At 40.4% G+C, this 16,126-nt stretch overlaps 3 protein-coding genes across 8 annotated transcripts; 1 reads left to right on the top strand and 2 right to left on the bottom strand.

Moving 5' to 3' along the window:
• The first annotated feature begins 772 nt into the window (after window positions 1-772).
• On the top strand, window positions 773-7,897 carry badb (BCL2 associated agonist of cell death b). 2 transcript variants are annotated; one of them, XM_039822633.1, is made up of 4 exons: window positions 773-938; window positions 1,652-1,804; window positions 4,689-4,909; window positions 5,014-7,897. In XM_039822633.1, the coding sequence occupies exons 2-4, from the start codon at window positions 1,660-1,662 to the stop codon at window positions 5,149-5,151; spliced, it is 504 nt and encodes a 167-aa protein (XP_039678567.1). In that variant the 5' UTR covers window positions 773-938; window positions 1,652-1,659; the 3' UTR covers window positions 5,152-7,897. The 2 variants fall into 2 exon arrangements, with proteins under 2 accessions (XP_039678567.1, XP_039678569.1); XM_039822635.1 differs by lacking the exon at window positions 773-938 and adding an exon at window positions 1,077-1,097.
• Window positions 6,419-12,441, bottom strand: LOC120573144 (glyoxal reductase-like). 4 transcript variants are annotated; one of them, XM_039822629.1, is made up of 6 exons: window positions 12,331-12,441; window positions 10,570-10,882; window positions 9,719-9,864; window positions 8,914-9,053; window positions 8,640-8,798; window positions 6,419-8,512 (listed from the first exon to the last, which is right to left on the bottom strand). In XM_039822629.1, coding segments are annotated over exons 1-6 (939 nt in total). In that variant the 5' UTR covers window positions 12,332-12,441; the 3' UTR covers window positions 6,419-8,332. The 4 variants fall into 4 exon arrangements, with proteins under 4 accessions (XP_039678563.1, XP_039678562.1, XP_039678565.1 ...); XM_039822628.1 differs by having other exon boundaries at window positions 12,345-12,440; XM_039822631.1 differs by having other exon boundaries at window positions 12,181-12,410.
• Window positions 6,419-16,054, bottom strand: zgc:101765 (uncharacterized protein LOC450036 homolog). 2 transcript variants are annotated; one of them, XR_005641650.1, is made up of 7 exons: window positions 15,888-16,054; window positions 15,263-15,572; window positions 14,685-14,830; window positions 14,321-14,460; window positions 14,047-14,205; window positions 13,595-13,919; window positions 6,419-8,187 (listed from the first exon to the last, which is right to left on the bottom strand). XR_005641650.1 is itself a non-coding variant. In XM_039822632.1 (6 exons), the coding sequence occupies exons 2-6, from the start codon at window positions 15,511-15,513 to the stop codon at window positions 13,740-13,742; spliced, it is 876 nt and encodes a 291-aa protein (XP_039678566.1). In that variant the 5' UTR covers window positions 15,514-15,572; window positions 15,888-16,054; the 3' UTR covers window positions 13,091-13,739. The 2 variants fall into 2 exon arrangements, 1 of the variants encoding a protein (XP_039678566.1); XM_039822632.1 differs by lacking the exon at window positions 6,419-8,187 and having other exon boundaries at window positions 13,091-13,919.
• Between the last annotated feature and the right edge of the window lie 72 nt (window positions 16,055-16,126).

The following is a 16,126-nucleotide window of genomic DNA, read 5'->3' as shown; positions in this document are numbered from 1 at the left end:
TATGTATGTATGTATGTGTGAAGGCCTATGTAGGCTATGTCAATTCATCAATTTTTTTGTCAACTTCTCTTTCTGAGGTCAAGAATGAATAATGAAACTCAACTTTTAAGTTGACACAAACAAGAAGTCTTAGCTCCATCTGCTGAGTGCAATTACAATTTAGAGTACAAGTTCAATTTAGAGATACTTGTACTTTACTTACATACTTACAATTTTATGCTACTTTCTACTTCTACTCCATTACATTTATGATGTAAATATTATACTTTTTACTCCACTACATTTATTGGGCAGCTGAAACTTGCAGATTAAGATGTTACATTCAAACAAGATGATCAGTTAATAAAATATGATGCATTCTTATATGTTAAACCACCCAACAGTATATAGCAGACTAATTAGGCCACATTAGCTTTATCCTAGCCAGCAACATTAAAATGCTGCTTACACATGAATACATCAGTAAAACTATTCCAATAATACAATATGTAATAATGTACCTCTTAAAGGGCCACTCTCCTGCATAATAAGTCTTTCATAATAAGGACTTGTACTTGTAATGGAGCATTACAACTGTGGTATGGTATTACTACTTTTACATAAGTATAGGATCTGAATCCCACCACTAATAGAAATGGAAATGGATGGATATACAAATATCTTGACTTCTGTCCATATTAAAAGCTTCTGCGCCTCTACACTGAATATTAAGGTAAGCCGGTGAGACAAACAAAAGCCCCAGCCCAGTCCTGCTCGCAACAGTGACGTCAGCGCGCAGCGGCGGTGCAGTGACGCTCGGCGATTGGGTGAGCGAAGAGCTAAAGTGTATTATACAGCTAAAAAGACAAGACGCCGATAACAAAAACAACAGCTGCGGCCGCATGAGGCCAACTAGGGATACACTCGCACTTTTCGGGTTCACGCTATAAAGATTTCGGGTAAGGAAACCTATTTATACTGCTACTTTTTTTTTTTTTTTACATACTTCGTTAGCTAATTTAGCCCCGCAGCAGCTTCCGCCCTCTAGGAAGTTTCTTTTGTCCTCTTCAGTCAACAACAACAAAACAAGCGAGTCAGTGTGTTAGCCGGAGAATAAGGTGTGCTGGCTGGATTTAATAACAGTATAATAGCAAGGCGGTTATTATATCAAATATGGGTCCGTGTTGCCAAAACATGTCGGTTATCTCGCAGATTGTTACACCGTGAATACCTTTGGACTGGCTAATATCACGGACCGCAAAGCGTCACCCTGCTGCTGGGTGTGTTATGTTAGATAGGGGCAGCATCAGCGATACAATGGATGATGCCATTTTATGATTCTTGAATAATTAGCTAATGTGCTATATGACAGTAAAATGGTAGCACGATTGCCATATAGACACTTGCTCGTTATCATAATACAGATACTGTATGTTGAACAAATGTTGTTTTGGTCATTTATTTCATTTGTATGGGCAACATGTCCGTTTCCAATTCTCTCAAACAAGTCAAGTGCAGGGCAACACTAGTATTAACCAGCCATTGAAACTAATTGACAATGATTTGTGCATAGCATGCATCTAGTTATGGCCATTTCCTTGTCTGCAATATACAATATTTTGTGCTTTTGCTTATCCCAGTTTACAATTTTTCTTGCAACTTACTTCTACAGATGTCACGATGGCTGCACACTTCACTATTTCCGACAGCGAGTCAGAGACATCGGAGGAGGTAGAGGAAGGAAAAAATAAGCAACCACCAACTGTGCAAGAGCAGCCGCTTTCTCAACGCCACTTCCTCACACTACCTGAGCTCAGAATTGCAGGTAGGACATCTCAAAAAATTGTGGATTAAATTCAAGGAGTTGAGCTTTTAAAACTGGAAAAATACCCAAGCAGAAAATTCGGCACAGAGACCACAAAAGATGCCTCAGCAAAGTATGCCAAACCTGCCAAAATATGTTTGAGCATCCTTTACATCAACCTGCTCCAGATGGGACTCAAAGTTTATCTTGCTTTATTACGGCATTTTCTTCCTGTTACTGGGAGCATACATGTTAATCCAAACATGCCCCATCTATCAGCAGCACCCTTTTTTATAAGAGATGGGCACACACAGAAATCGGTCAGACAGAAAACAACAGCTTATTACATCACCACTCTAGTTGTCAGAAAGACAACATCCGATTTACGTGTTCTAGTTTAGTTTTTTTTTTTTTTGCAATGGAGATCCTAATCTTGCACAAAAAAAGGGAAAAAAAACATTTGATGTCAGCGCATCAAACTACTCAATTATCACTCTGTCCAAGATTACTGTCTGTTTATCCCCCTATTTTGTCCTGCCATTTCTTGGCCTTGTCTCTTAGGCCTAATTTTTCCAGGAATCAATTTTTTCTTTTTCTCACATAGATTTTACCATGATGAACTTTACGGCATTAAAATGAGATTGCATTGTTAGTTGAAATGTAAGCTAACCTACTTTGCATTTTGAATATCTCTAACTCCTATTCAATGCAGTAAAGCGAGAAGTTTATTTTTATCCCCCTATTTTATCCCATGTTTTTTAAAGGTCCCATGGCATGAGGTTTATTAACATTAATGAGTTCCCCCAGCCTGCCTATGGTCCCCCAGTGTCTAGAAATGGTGATAGGTGTAAACCGAGCCCTGGGTATCCTGCTCTGCCTTTGAGAAAATGAAAGCTCAGATGGACCGATCTGGAATCTTCTCCTTATGAGGTCATAAGGAGCAAGGTTACCTCCCCTTTCTCTGCTTTGCCCACCCATGAGAGAGAGAGAGAGACATCATTGCTTTAAAATGACAAAAGTGGCAGTTGGTCAAGGCCACCCCCCCCTCTCCTCTCTCCTCTTCAATAGCTACAGACACAGAAATGGCACATCCTAAGGCCGGTTACACACTGGCTGCGTGGTGTGAGCGTGGCATTTCTGTTGCGTGTCAGCTGTGTGGATTTGTCTGTCTTTACACACCAGAAACATGTCTGATGCGGCGCTGCTACTGCTAGCGTTGTCTGGACACCTGTATGTTTCCCATTGATAAAAGGAAATACCATGTTAAACATAAAATATATACCGATTTGATTACAGCAAAGACAACATTGGCAGTATTGAGGGCAAAATAGGCTACAGAATATTTCGTTCTGTATTGACAGGTGCAATATTAGAAAATCGATTTTTTTTTTTTTTTAAATTACATTTATATCAAAACCTAGACACTTTCAAACATCAACATGTCATTTATTCATATTTATTTGTGTCTAAACAACATATAAACATCTTTTCCGCTTGCGTGTCACGTGAAAAATAGGCATTGGTTCTATTTCTAGCAGGCGCGCGTTTTGAGACGCGCGTGTCACACAGGCAGCGTGGAAACTTTTAACCTGTTAACATGGGAGCCGAAATATAAACGGACACGCCACGCAGCTGACACGCGCGACGCATCCAGTGTGTAACCGGCCTAAGGAAAGCTCATTGTGGGACTGGCTCTAGTGGCTGTAATTCTGCACCAAGGCTGAATTTTGGGAAAGAGACTTCAGATACAGTATTAGGGGACCACTAAGGTCTATATAAAAGAGACTTCAGATACAGTATTAGGGGACCACTAAGGTCTATATAAAAGAGACTTCAGATACAGTATTAGGGGACCACTAAGGTCTATATAAAAGAGACTTCAGATACAGTATTAGGGGACCACTAAGGTCTATATAAAAGAGACTTCAGATACAGTATTAGGGGACCACTAAGGTCTATATAAAAGAGACTTCAGATACAGTATTAGGGGACCACTAAGGTCTATATAAAAGAGACTTCAGATACAGTATTAGGGGACCACTAAGGTCTATATAAAAGAGACTTCAGATACAGTATTAGGGGACCACTAAGGTCTATATAAAAGAGACTTCAAATACAGTATTAGGGGACCACTAAGGTCTATATAAAAGATACTTCAGATACAGTATTAGGGGACCACTAAGGTCTATATAAAAGAGACTTCAGATACAGTATTAGGGGACCACTAAGGTCTATATAAAAGATACTTCAGATACAGTATTAGGGGACCACTAAGGCCTATATAAAAGAGACTTCAGATACAGTATTAGGGGACCACTAAGGTCTATATAAAAGAGACTTCAGATACAGTATTAGGGGACCACTAAGGTCTATATAAAAGAGACTTCAGATACAGTATTAGGGGACCACTAAAGTCTATATAAAAGAGACTTCAGATACAGTATTAGGGGACCACTAAGGCCTATATAAAAGAGACTTCAGATACAGTATTAGGGGACCACTAAGGCCTATATAAAAGAGACTTCAGATACAGTATTAGGGGACCACTAAGGCCTATATAAAAGAGACTTCAGATACAGTATTAGGGGACCACTAAGGCCTATATAAAAGAGACTTCAGATACAGTATTAGGGGACCACTAAGGTCTATATAAAAGAGACTTCAGATACAGTATTAGGGGACCACTAAGGTCTATATAAAAGAGACTTCAGATACAGTATTAGGGGACCACTAAGGTCTATATAAAAGCATCCAAAGAGCACCATGTCATGGGACCTTTTAAACACGTTCCAGTGATAACTAGTGATTAATAATCCTCATTCCTTATTGCTGCCTTACCCTGTACGTTGATCTAACCCTGCACCCGTGAGGCATTACAAACCCCTCTCACCTTTGTCTCCCTTAGCGACCGGTCGAATCAGGCTGAACTCTGAGTCCCACGCTTCCACTGTCTCCAGAGACGAGGAGCTCCAGGCTAAAGGGGAAGACGAGGCTGGTACACCCACTGACGGAGCTCCATTCAGGGGACGGTCCAAGTCCGCTCCCCCTGCTTTGTGGGCAGCCAAGAAATACGGCCGGCAGCTCCGAAGGATGAGCGACGAGTTTGACAGCCTGCTAGACAAAGGGGTGAGAATGAGGGTTAGAGGATGGAAGAATGGTTTCAAAGAGGTTTTCCTGGTGTAACTGATTAGTTTATTTTTAACTCAACACTTTGTCTGTATTTTGTGCAGGAAATGAGGAGGGTGAGGAGTGCTGGGACGACCAAACAGATGCACCACTCTAAAAGCTGGTGGAGCTACCTCTTCAGTCACCAGGAGACCGAGGGAGAGAACAACCACCACGACACCCACACACACCGCACTGAATAGGGACTGGGAGAGGAAATAAAGAGTGACCCAAGGTTTGAGGAATCGCTGGGAATGAGAAGAATGCAATGGGGAAGCCAAGAGAACCGTTGTGTTGAGAACAACATGATCTGATCTGAGAAGGGACGGAAGAAAGGTTGGTTTAAACAAAAAGAGAAAGAGAGCCAAACACAAAGGCATGGCTAAGTGGATGGCTAGGTGTTCCATCCTAGTCACGTCATTTTTATACGCCATTGGTAACAACATTTAAATTATTTTTTTGGTATTTGTGTTGGTTGTGATGTTAACAATATTGCTGGGCAGCCCACTGTGGAATGGTTAAAGTCAGTCAGGCATGAGAATGGACTGTTGGCTATCTGATCCCCCTCAGAATGGATGAGCTGATAGGCCAAGAGAGGAGAGACGATCTCTTGAAAACACAAAGAAGGATAAGCATATAAGTTGAGCAATGACCACTGAGTTAAAAGATGCTTCTCTTGTCTCTCCCATCAACACTATGCAATATACTGTAGATGGAGAGATAAATGCACTGAAATAAAAACACCGGACTATTTGAGGCCACCTTGAATGCTGTTAGAATTTCCTTCCTCGTCTTCTTGAAGTAATCCCCGATGTCGATGTACTAATGCTTGTTTTGCTCCAAATGTTTGTGCTTAAACAAAAGCTAAATGGAGACCACTGTAATTGTGTGCCAAAATAATCAGCAAGCAACAGAGGCAAGAGTATAAAAGGGAAGGATTTGTTTAAAAGTATTCTTGGGCCTATCTAACTTATCTAACTTCCACTACTACTACTACTGCTGCTGCTGCTGCAAGCCAGTACCACTTAAACAGCTGTACTTGACTATCATCAACTGCTTTATATCTTAAATGTATCAAAAGAAGAACAATCTTGTACAAGGACAATCTCCAATGATGCAGAAATACTATCTTTTGTAAGACTTCAGGGTTAGATTATATCTGAAGAGAATGACAATAAACATACATATAAAAGCACAAACCAATATGAATCTATCTTTTTAAAGACTTGGATGAGCAAAAAAAAAAAAAACCTTTGGAACCTTTTATGTGTAAATATTTTATCAAATAGCCGGGGTGGTGTTTTAGCCAGAATTTTATTTGACAAGTTCCTATTTTACAAGGTTACCATGCTATTTAATAAGTTTGGCCAACCTAGCAATAGGCAGTGTACAATCCATGGTTGTTGTGATAAATGTCATGTGCATATTTAAAAATGTGGGTGGGGATGAATTAACTGCCGTACAAGGAGCCAACACAATAGCTTGGGGCCATTTATTTAGTACCCAGTGCATATAGACGACTGACTTAGAGATCGTAGTCACAGTTAAACACAAGTGGAAGGGATACTTGACATTGTTTAGGAAAATCAGTTTCCAGGCCTGTTAGGGTTGATAAAACAGTGAGTTTAAATGTGGGTTGTTCATTTTAGGATGTGAATAAAATGGGATCTTAAATTGGTCAAGCCTCAGGTCTAGGAGTGATGATCAGATGCTAGATTTGCTTTTTATGTATTATATTCAGGCTTTTAAGGACTACTTGGCACACACAATATGAAATTTAGGGGAGATTTTATTATCAATGATTATAAATTATGATAAGCACTTCTACACAGCTTGGTAAATATGATTAGGCTATTTGTAACTTGTTTATCAATATGTGATTATTGAAAATGGTAATAGGTTTGTTCTACTTGTTTCTTCCTCTACACTTGTAGGGTTGAGATGTGAAGTGTAGGGGTGGGGCGCTAAGGCATGGAGCTAAGGGGCTGCATTTCTATTGTCTTTACACTCAAATGTTTCTCCACCTTTTTCAAGCATTTTTTAGTCAGAGAATTGTAGGCAATCTGAATAGCACCACCTTTTTTTGAAGATTCATCCAAGTCTACCATATGTTTGGTAACATGCAACCCCTAACTGTGTAAGACCAATTCACTGAAACATGTGGGCGACCCTTTAAATTGAATAAGTATCCGGTATGAAGCTACAGTTCAGACTATGCCGTTACATCTAAGCTACTTACTCAAAAAAAGTGACTCCACTGTTTTAGATCAGATTTCTCAATCACACTAACAGGGAAACCAGGAGTGTGTAATTGTGCCGTCAAAACAAAGTTAGTTAGCGTTTTACATTATAATAAGTCACTCCTAATAGACCTGTACTTTGACACAATTAGTACAGTTGAATCAGCTTGCAGCAAATATGTACATGGTGTTTAGAGCTTGGGGCCAAATATGAATATGGAATTTTAAAAATACAATATTGTCATGAACTGCCTTGAACATGCTGTAACCTGTGATGTGACACCACATAACCAGTCTTGTCTGTTTACCCAATTACCGCCTTAAACTTTACAGTCACCTATTACGCTTAAGAAAAAAAGCACAATGGTGGTGCGTTTGCTGTCACAACTGTGAGAAAAATATAATGGCTAACGCTGGAAAAGCCATTTCAGAAAAAGAAAGTCATGTTAAGGTTTTGACTTGAAACATTTGTGGCATTGAACACACCCCAGAGGAAAAAACCTGTCTGTGCACCTGGCGTTTTACAACCATCCGTGATATTACTTGAATCTGGAGATGTGTGTGGAGAAAATGTAATTCTAATAAATTCTTTTTTTTCTTGTTGGATTCCTTTTTAATTTTTTTAAATGACTTTTGTAAATTGTCTCTACAGCTGTGAAACTTCTGGTATATGCTGTGCTGAATAAATACTTTTAAGAGTGGTTTTGAAGAGAGTCTCTTGTGTAATTCTTCAAATTTCTAAATATTCTGTTCAGTGCAAATGTATGTTAATTCATAGACAATTTAAATGGGAGAGCTAGAATACAAAAGCCATAATATTGCATTGTAAGGGTATTAGTAAAGAACAAGGATGCAACAAGTATATAGAACAGCACAACATTTACCTATAGGTACTGCATGACAAGCCTCTGTGTTTCATGGCATATCTGTCACAATAAACAGGAAAACCTATGGGCAAATATTACTTGAACTCTCAGATACCTCAGTACATACATTTATCTAAATCAATACGTTCACCCAGTGAATTTGTAAGGTAACTTTCTAGTGGTGGTTTCCCACCACTGCATCACTGCCAGTCAGAGCAAAAGAACAGCAGCATTAAAGAGGCATCATGGAAGATAATGTGTGTTCCACTAGTGGTCTATTAAGCCACTTCTGATGAATCCCGGCAGTACTTGTGCCCACAATCCAAAGCTGACAGTCTGTCCATGTCTGTGTCACTCAGTGTGAAGTCAAAAAGTCTGGCATTGTCCTTTATTCTGTCTGGATTTGAAGATTTGGGGAGAACTGGGACGCCCTGCTGCACAGCCCAGCGCAACAGGACCTGGAGGGGAACAAAAGACCTGAAGGTTTTCCAAGTGTTTGTGCTGAAAGCAATGTTTTTATTGAGCACCGTGTTGGTTAGGCTGGCCCAAAAAGATTGAATCAAGATGCTTTGTATGTGCGTTTACCTGTGCAGGTGTGCGTTCACAGTGCTTTGCCACCTCCATCACCACAGGATCAGTGACCAGCTCTCCTTTCCCTAAGGAGGAGTACGCTTGGAAACACACTCCATACTCCTCACACACACTCCTCAGCTCCGTCTGGCACAGCCTCGGGTGAAACTCTACCTGAAGAAACAAACAAAAACACTGTCTGCATTGGCTCTTTCTAAAACGGAGTGCATTTGTGTTCCATTATGTAGATTATAGGTTATCCATCCTCCTTCACCCTCCTGCTTTCTACCTGTAGCACCGCAGGAGGGACTTTGCAGCTCTGTATCAGTTCTCTCATGTGTGCTGGTGTGTAGTTGGACACTCCTATGGCCTTCAGCTTCCCCTGGGCATGCAGCTCCTCCAGCATGACCCAACTCTGAGCTCGGTTGCCTGGAATCAAATATTAATTAGGACCTCATCGTGATTCATCAGTGGTACTCAAGTACAACTACATTGTGGAGGAGGAAGGTGAGAAGACAGCTTGAAAACATTTGATACACCTGGCCAGAGCAAAGAGTTACTTCAAATGCTTTACATTTATTTTTTACTAGGTATGAATCTTCACTGGTCTCACGATTCAATTCATTACGATTATCCTGTCAACTATTCGAATGGATATCACAATGCGTCACCTTCTCAATATTATTATATATTGCTACACATGGTTTTCATCGACAAATTTAAGCAGTCAGATATGTATGAACTCCCCTTTTTATTGTATCTTCTCTTTAAAAAAAAAAAAGACGCTTCCTGAATGTAGTGGAGTCTGAACACAGCAGAGAGCAGACAAAAAGGCAAAAACAAAAAAATCAGTAGGCAATAATCGGTTATGGTCTGTCACCGCACTTTCACTGGAAACATAACTGCATATGTAAAATTAGGAGCGTTCAAACTAATCATTGCATTGCGATGCGGATTTGGACTATTGTGCATCGATGCAATGATTCATTTAAACACCCCTATTTTTTACAAAAATAGATACATACAAATACATACGCAGATGTTTCCAGTGAAAGTTTAGTACATGAAGGAAAACACTGACTTAATCTCTTTACCTGGGTTGCGTTGGTCAGCCACTACCAGACCCTGTGTGCCAGGCCAGTGGATCAGGTACAGGTCAATGTAACCCAAGTCCAGCTGAGCCAGGCTGCGGAGGGCTCCTTCCATGGCTCTCTCACCCTGATCCTCAGGGCCCAACTTACTGCAGGGATGAGGGAGGAAGGTTTGATTAATATTGTACTGTGGGCCTTTGAGATTCAAACGTCACTGAGCTTCAGTGCCTCCATTTGGTCTCTTATAAGACACTTATGTGATGAGGACAGCAAAGCCAGTATAGGCATGCATCGTTTATATTTTACTTTGCATCCATTAGGGCTGCTCCCTCTTAGTCGATTAGTCGACTAAATCGGTCGTTTTGGCCTTATTCAACTTAGATTTCTTTAGTCGATTAGTCATGTTTTATGCTTTTTTCATGCTGAAAGACTTATTTCCCAGAAACGTACAAGAACATCTCTGGTAAACACAAGAATTAAAGTGCTGCTTTTGCATGACTCTTTGCGAAGAAACTCAGATTTACAGATCTGTCAATTAAATCAACTAATCAATTAGTCAATACAATTGAATGATTGTTAGTCGACTAAGAATTTCTTTAAATCGAGCACAGCTCTAGCATCCATATGTGTATTTTCCCACTGTATTAAAGATGTATGTTCATAAAATTGCTGGAATAAAAGATTCTGCCCTTATGTAAATCCCATCATACATCAAGTCACTTATTTACTCAAATGCTGTGCTCTTTTGGAAGGCATACAAGCCTTACATTTATTTAACTGACACTTTTATCCAAAGCGACTTGCGATAAGTGCATTCAACTATGTGGATTGGATACAACCCATATTCACATCACCTGGTTATGAATACATCCTCTCTGGTTAAGCCATGTTTGGGCAGGAGCTGCTTCAGGGCTTGGCCCAGGTCAGCTTCATTCCGGTAGACGGCTGCACTGTCAAAGGCCCGATAACCAGCAACCAGCGCTGCGTCCACAGCCCGGTAGACATCTTCAGAAGCCACCAACTTGTAGGTCCCCAAACCCAGGAGGGGCATCTGAACCCCCGTATTTAGGAGGACAGCAGAGGTAGTGGAGGAGGAGGAAGACATCTGATCTGAGAGGCACTTGTATTTTCTTTGTACCCTATTTGGACTTGTTGGTCTACCCAACACTGTTAAAGAGGGACATATAGAGTGGAGTGAAAAATATGAGAGATTTTCTTGAGTGGTAAATATAAATATGGTTTTATCGTGACTGGTATATTGCACTAGGTTAAGACACTGCTTTCTACAGGTTTTCTATCAGAGATGTGGACTTGAGACTTGGTGATTGCGACTTGGTTCGGTTGGAGTCACTGTTTTGATGACTTGCGACTTGACAAAAAAATAAATGACTTGAGACTCGACGTGGACTTGTGAGTTAATGACTCGAGACTTGACGCATGATGACTCGGATGACTTGTGCGCATTCATAAGTTTAAATGTTGGCTGTATAATATAAAATAATATAATTCAATGCTGTCCCGTTTCTGTCCAAGTATGCTATGCAGCGCAAACTGAAAATCCTGACTGGACTTAAAAAGCTCCCCGGTATGGGACTGTCATGATTGGATGACTGGCTGTCAGTCAAACTCCTTGCTATGGCAACACATTACATCAAAGACTCCTAATGAAGCCTCATTAGTGCTTCTGTGTCACAACTAATCACTTTTGTTGACCAAGTTGAATGTTACAATGTTTGAGGTTGTAGACTGGCTGTCAGTATTTCACTGTTTTCAAAGTGCTGGGGAGGGAATATGAAATAAATAAGTAATATGTTTTTGCTTTGATTACATTCATTTCACTAAATATCAATAATTATAATACAGATTAAAGTCATACTCTTTGTACTAGTTATACAAACTAGCCAATCATATTATTAGATGGGCTATTAATACCTTGTCTTTTATCTCTATAAAGACCAGATACTACAGGTAAGAGTGTTTTATCTTGGGTGTAAAAAAAGTGACTTGATCTGAGACTCGACTTGACCAAAGTAACTCGAGACTTATTTGGACCAAGACCAAATGACTTGAGACTTACTTGGTCACAACAATGTTTTCTGTTGCCCCTGAGTACAATGTGACAGTGTGGTTGACGCACAGACATTATAGTTCGACAGCGAGTAAAACCGTTGTATTACACACACTTTGAAAACGCTGGGACGTCACAAAGCTTGTTACAATTTGTCGAGGTGGGAAGTTACAACGTCAATGTAGCTCTAAGTGCACACCAAGTCTCAAATACGTTATTTACCCAAATATGCGTCCCATATGAACGTCACAATACATGAGACCAAACTTTGACACAATTAAGCAGTGTTATACATGGGAATGTGATATCTAGGATATCGCAATACTCGTTAAGACCAAGACGGAGAAACATCTAATTATACACTGTACATCCATGGTAGAAACATCACAGTTCTTACATTACAATGTAGCTAGCAACGCCATTAAATGCCAGCGTTACAGATAATTCGTGTTTCCATTTCACCTTTTGGGCCCTTTCAGCTGAATTCTTATGCAGGAGAGGTGCCTAAATAGGTGACACGTGTCAATAAAAGGAAAGGTCACCTTACTTTACAACTTTTACCGTTGTAGCTTTGTTGTCCAGAGGAATGTTTACAACTGCTCCTTCCTGCTACACGTGGTAAGCTGACAGTAGTCATGTGACATTTTGAGAGGTTTCAACGCCGCTGATTGGAAGATCTATCTTATCAAAGTAGATCTAGCTTATCAAGCAACCGGAAGGCGGGAGTGAGAGAGAGAAAGTCAAGAATTTTGACAGCTATTTTTTTTATTTTTATTTTTTATAAATGCTAACTGCCTTTACTGATATAATGCATTAAGCATTATAGCCTACTGAAATTTGTCCTATCTAGCTAGCTAAACCAAATTCAAAATTGTCTGTGATGTTGACGTGTATTCTGTATTTTGGTTGCCCTCTGAAACAGCACTCCATCAATAATAAATTAATCTGTTTATTTTCTGTTTTGTTGCCCAACACATTTGACATAAGCCATGCCACTGCAGGCCTTCTCCTTCCCTTTCCCTAGGTAGTTTGGTAGTTTTATCTACAAGTTCAGACAAGATGTATTTTCTCTACAGTTGTGAAACTTCTGGTATATGCTGTCTTGAATAAAACGTTTTTTAAGTTGTGTTTAAAGTGAGTCTCTTGTGTAACTGTGTAAAATTATTCAGTGAACAGGACACTTTAAAAATGTCATTCAATTCAATTTCAATTCAATTTTATTTATAGTATCAAATCATAACATAGGTTCTCTCGAGACACTTTACAGATAGAGTAGGTCTAGACCACACTCTATAATTTACAAAGCCCCAACAATTACAATAAGTCCCTCAAGAGCAAGCAGTGCGACAGTGGCGAGGAAAAACTCCCTCTTGGGAAGAAACCTCGGACAGACCCAGACTCTTGGTAGGCGATAAAAAGTTTTTTAAGTTGTGTTTAAAGTGAGTCTCTTGTGTAACTGTGTAAAATTATTCAGTGAACAGGACACTTTAAAAATGTCATAATTTTTCATTGCAATTTTCTGTCGCAATTGATAGAAAATTTAAATGAGAAAGCATAAGCACAAATGCCATATTATTACTTTGTAAGAGTATTATTAAAGAACAGTATGAGGCAACAAAGAATATGGAACTAGTCTTAAAATGTTGGCACATTAAATACATTTTTGGTCAGTAGGAACACACCTATAAGTGCAGCATGAAAAGCCTCTCTGCGTTTCATGGCATATCGGTCACAACAAACAGACCAACTTATGGGCCAATGTTGTCCAAAATGTTACTTGAACTCTCAGATACCTCAGTACATACATTTACCTAAATCAATACGTTCACCCAGTGAATTTGTAAGGTAACTTTCTAGTGGTGGTTTCCCACCACTGCATCACTGCCAGTCAGAGCAAAAGAACAGCAGCATTAAAGAGGCATCATGGAAGATAATGTGTGTTCCACTAGTGGTCTATTAAGCCACTTCTGATGAATCCCAACAGTACTTGTGCCCACAGTCCAAAGCTGACAGTCTGTCCATGTCTGTGTCACTCAGTGTGAAGTCAAAAAGTCTGGCATTGTCCTTTATTCTGTCTGGATTTGAAGATTTGGGGAGCACTGGAACGCCCTGCTGCACAGCCCAGCGCAACAGGACCTGGAGGGGAACAAAAGACCTGAAGGTTTTCCAAGTGTTTGTGCTGAAAGCAATGTTTTTATTGAGCACCGTGTTGGTTAGGCTGGCCCAAAAAGATTGAATCAAGATGCTTAGTATGTGCGTTTACCTGTGCAGGTGTGCGTTCACAGTGCTTTGCCACCTCCATCACCACAGGATCAGTGACCAGCTCTCCTTTCCCTAAGGAGGAGTACGCTTGGAAACACACTCCATACTCCTCACACACACTCCTCAGCTCCGTCTGGCACAGCCTCGGGTGAAACTCTACCTGAAGAAACAAACAAAAACACTGTCTGCATTGGCTCTTTCTAAAACGGAGTGCATTTGTGTTCCATTATGTAGATTATAGGTTATCCATCCTCCTTCACCCTCCTGCTTTCTACCTGTAGCACCGCAGGAGGGACTTTGCAGCTCTGTATCAGTTCTCTCATGTGTGCTGGTGTGTAGTTGGACACTCCTATGGCCTTCAGCTTCCCCTGGGCATGCAGCTCCTCCAGCATGACCCAACTCTGAGCTCGGTTGCCTGGAATCAAATATTAATTAGGACCTCATCGTGATTCATCAGTGGTACTCAAGTACAACTACATTGTGGAGGAGGAAAGTGAGAAGACCGCTTGAAAACATTTGATACACCTGGCCAGAGCAAAGAGTTACTTCAAATGCTTTACATTTATTTTTTACACAGTTATGTTGCCAGTGATATTATGGTACATGAAGGAAAATGTCAACTTAATCTGAATTCTTTACCTGGGTTGCGTTGGTCAGCCACTACCAGACCCTGTGTGCCAGGCCAGTGGATCAGGTACAGGTCAATGTAACCCAAGTCCAGCTGAGCCAGGCTGCGGAGGGCTCCTTCCATGGCTCTCTCACCCTGATCCTTGGGGCCCAACTTACTGCAGGGATAAGGGAGGAAGGTTTGATTAATATTGTACTGTGGGCCTTTGAGATTCACTGAGCTTCAGTGCCTCCATTTGGTCTCTTATAAGACACTTATGTGATGAGGACAGGAAAGCCAGTATAGGCATGCATTGTTTATATTTTACTCCGCTACAACAATTAACTAAATAAAAACATTTGAAATAAATTTGAAGGATATTTAGTTTCATATTCCAGCTGTATTTAATATGCATGTTCATAAAATCCCTGCAACAAAAGATTCTTCTTTATATACTATAATAAATCAAAGGTCACTTATTTACTCAAATGTTGTGCTCTTTTGGAAGGCATACAAGCCTTACATTTATTTAACTGACACTTTTATCCAAAGCGACTTGCGATAAGTGCATTCAACTATGTGGATTGGATACAACCCATATTCACATCACCTGGTTATGAATACATCCTCTCTGGTTAAGCCATGTTTGGGCAGGAGCTGCTTCAGGGCTTGGCCCAGGTCAGCTTCATTCCGGTAGACGGCTGCACTGTCAAAGGCCCGATAACCAGCAACCAGCGCTGCGTCCACAGCCCGGTAGACATCTTCAGAAGCCACCAACTTGTAGGTCCCCAAACCCAGGAGGGGCATCTGAACCCCCGTATTTAGGAGGACAGCAGAGGTAGTGGAGGAGGAGGAAGACATCTGATCTGAGAGGCACTTTTTCTTTTTTACCCTGTTTGTACTAGTTGATCTACCCAACACTGTAAAAGAGGGACAGAGAGTTGAGTGAGAAATCAATGAGATATTTTTTGAGTAGTCAATGTTGTATATATCGGGACTGGTACTAGGTGGAGAACCGGACAGGTTACACTGATTTCTATAAGTTTTCTTTCCATGGTTCTTTCCCACCAGTTTTATTACAGAGGAAGGGTGATGTCATGTAGCAAATGAGTATCAATGATGCCTAAATGATGCAGTGTTAAGACCGTTGAAACGACAGTCGCTGTATGTACAGTACAACGCAGTGTTAAGACGTTGGGACGTCACAATGCAACTTTACTATATTTCCATCTCACCTTTTAGGCGTTTTCAGCTGAATTTAAGGGAGAGGCATAAATAGGCAACGACCTGTCGCGTAACGTTACTTTAAAAAGGGCAAACATAACATTACTTCTAACTTCTTTTGAATTGAGTAATGTTGTTTAAAACTAGCTAGTCCTTCCTGCTCGTTCCTGCAACAACTGGTCAGCTGACAGTCATGTGACAGGTTTTCAACGTCACCGACACCGCTGATTGGACGAATATCTAGCTAATC

The sequence above is a fragment of the Perca fluviatilis genome, chromosome 14 (genome assembly GCF_010015445.1).
Source record: "Perca fluviatilis chromosome 14, GENO_Pfluv_1.0, whole genome shotgun sequence".
Taxonomy (NCBI): domain Eukaryota; kingdom Metazoa; phylum Chordata; class Actinopteri; order Perciformes; family Percidae; genus Perca; species Perca fluviatilis.
This window is presented reverse-complemented; position numbering and strand designations above follow the sequence as displayed.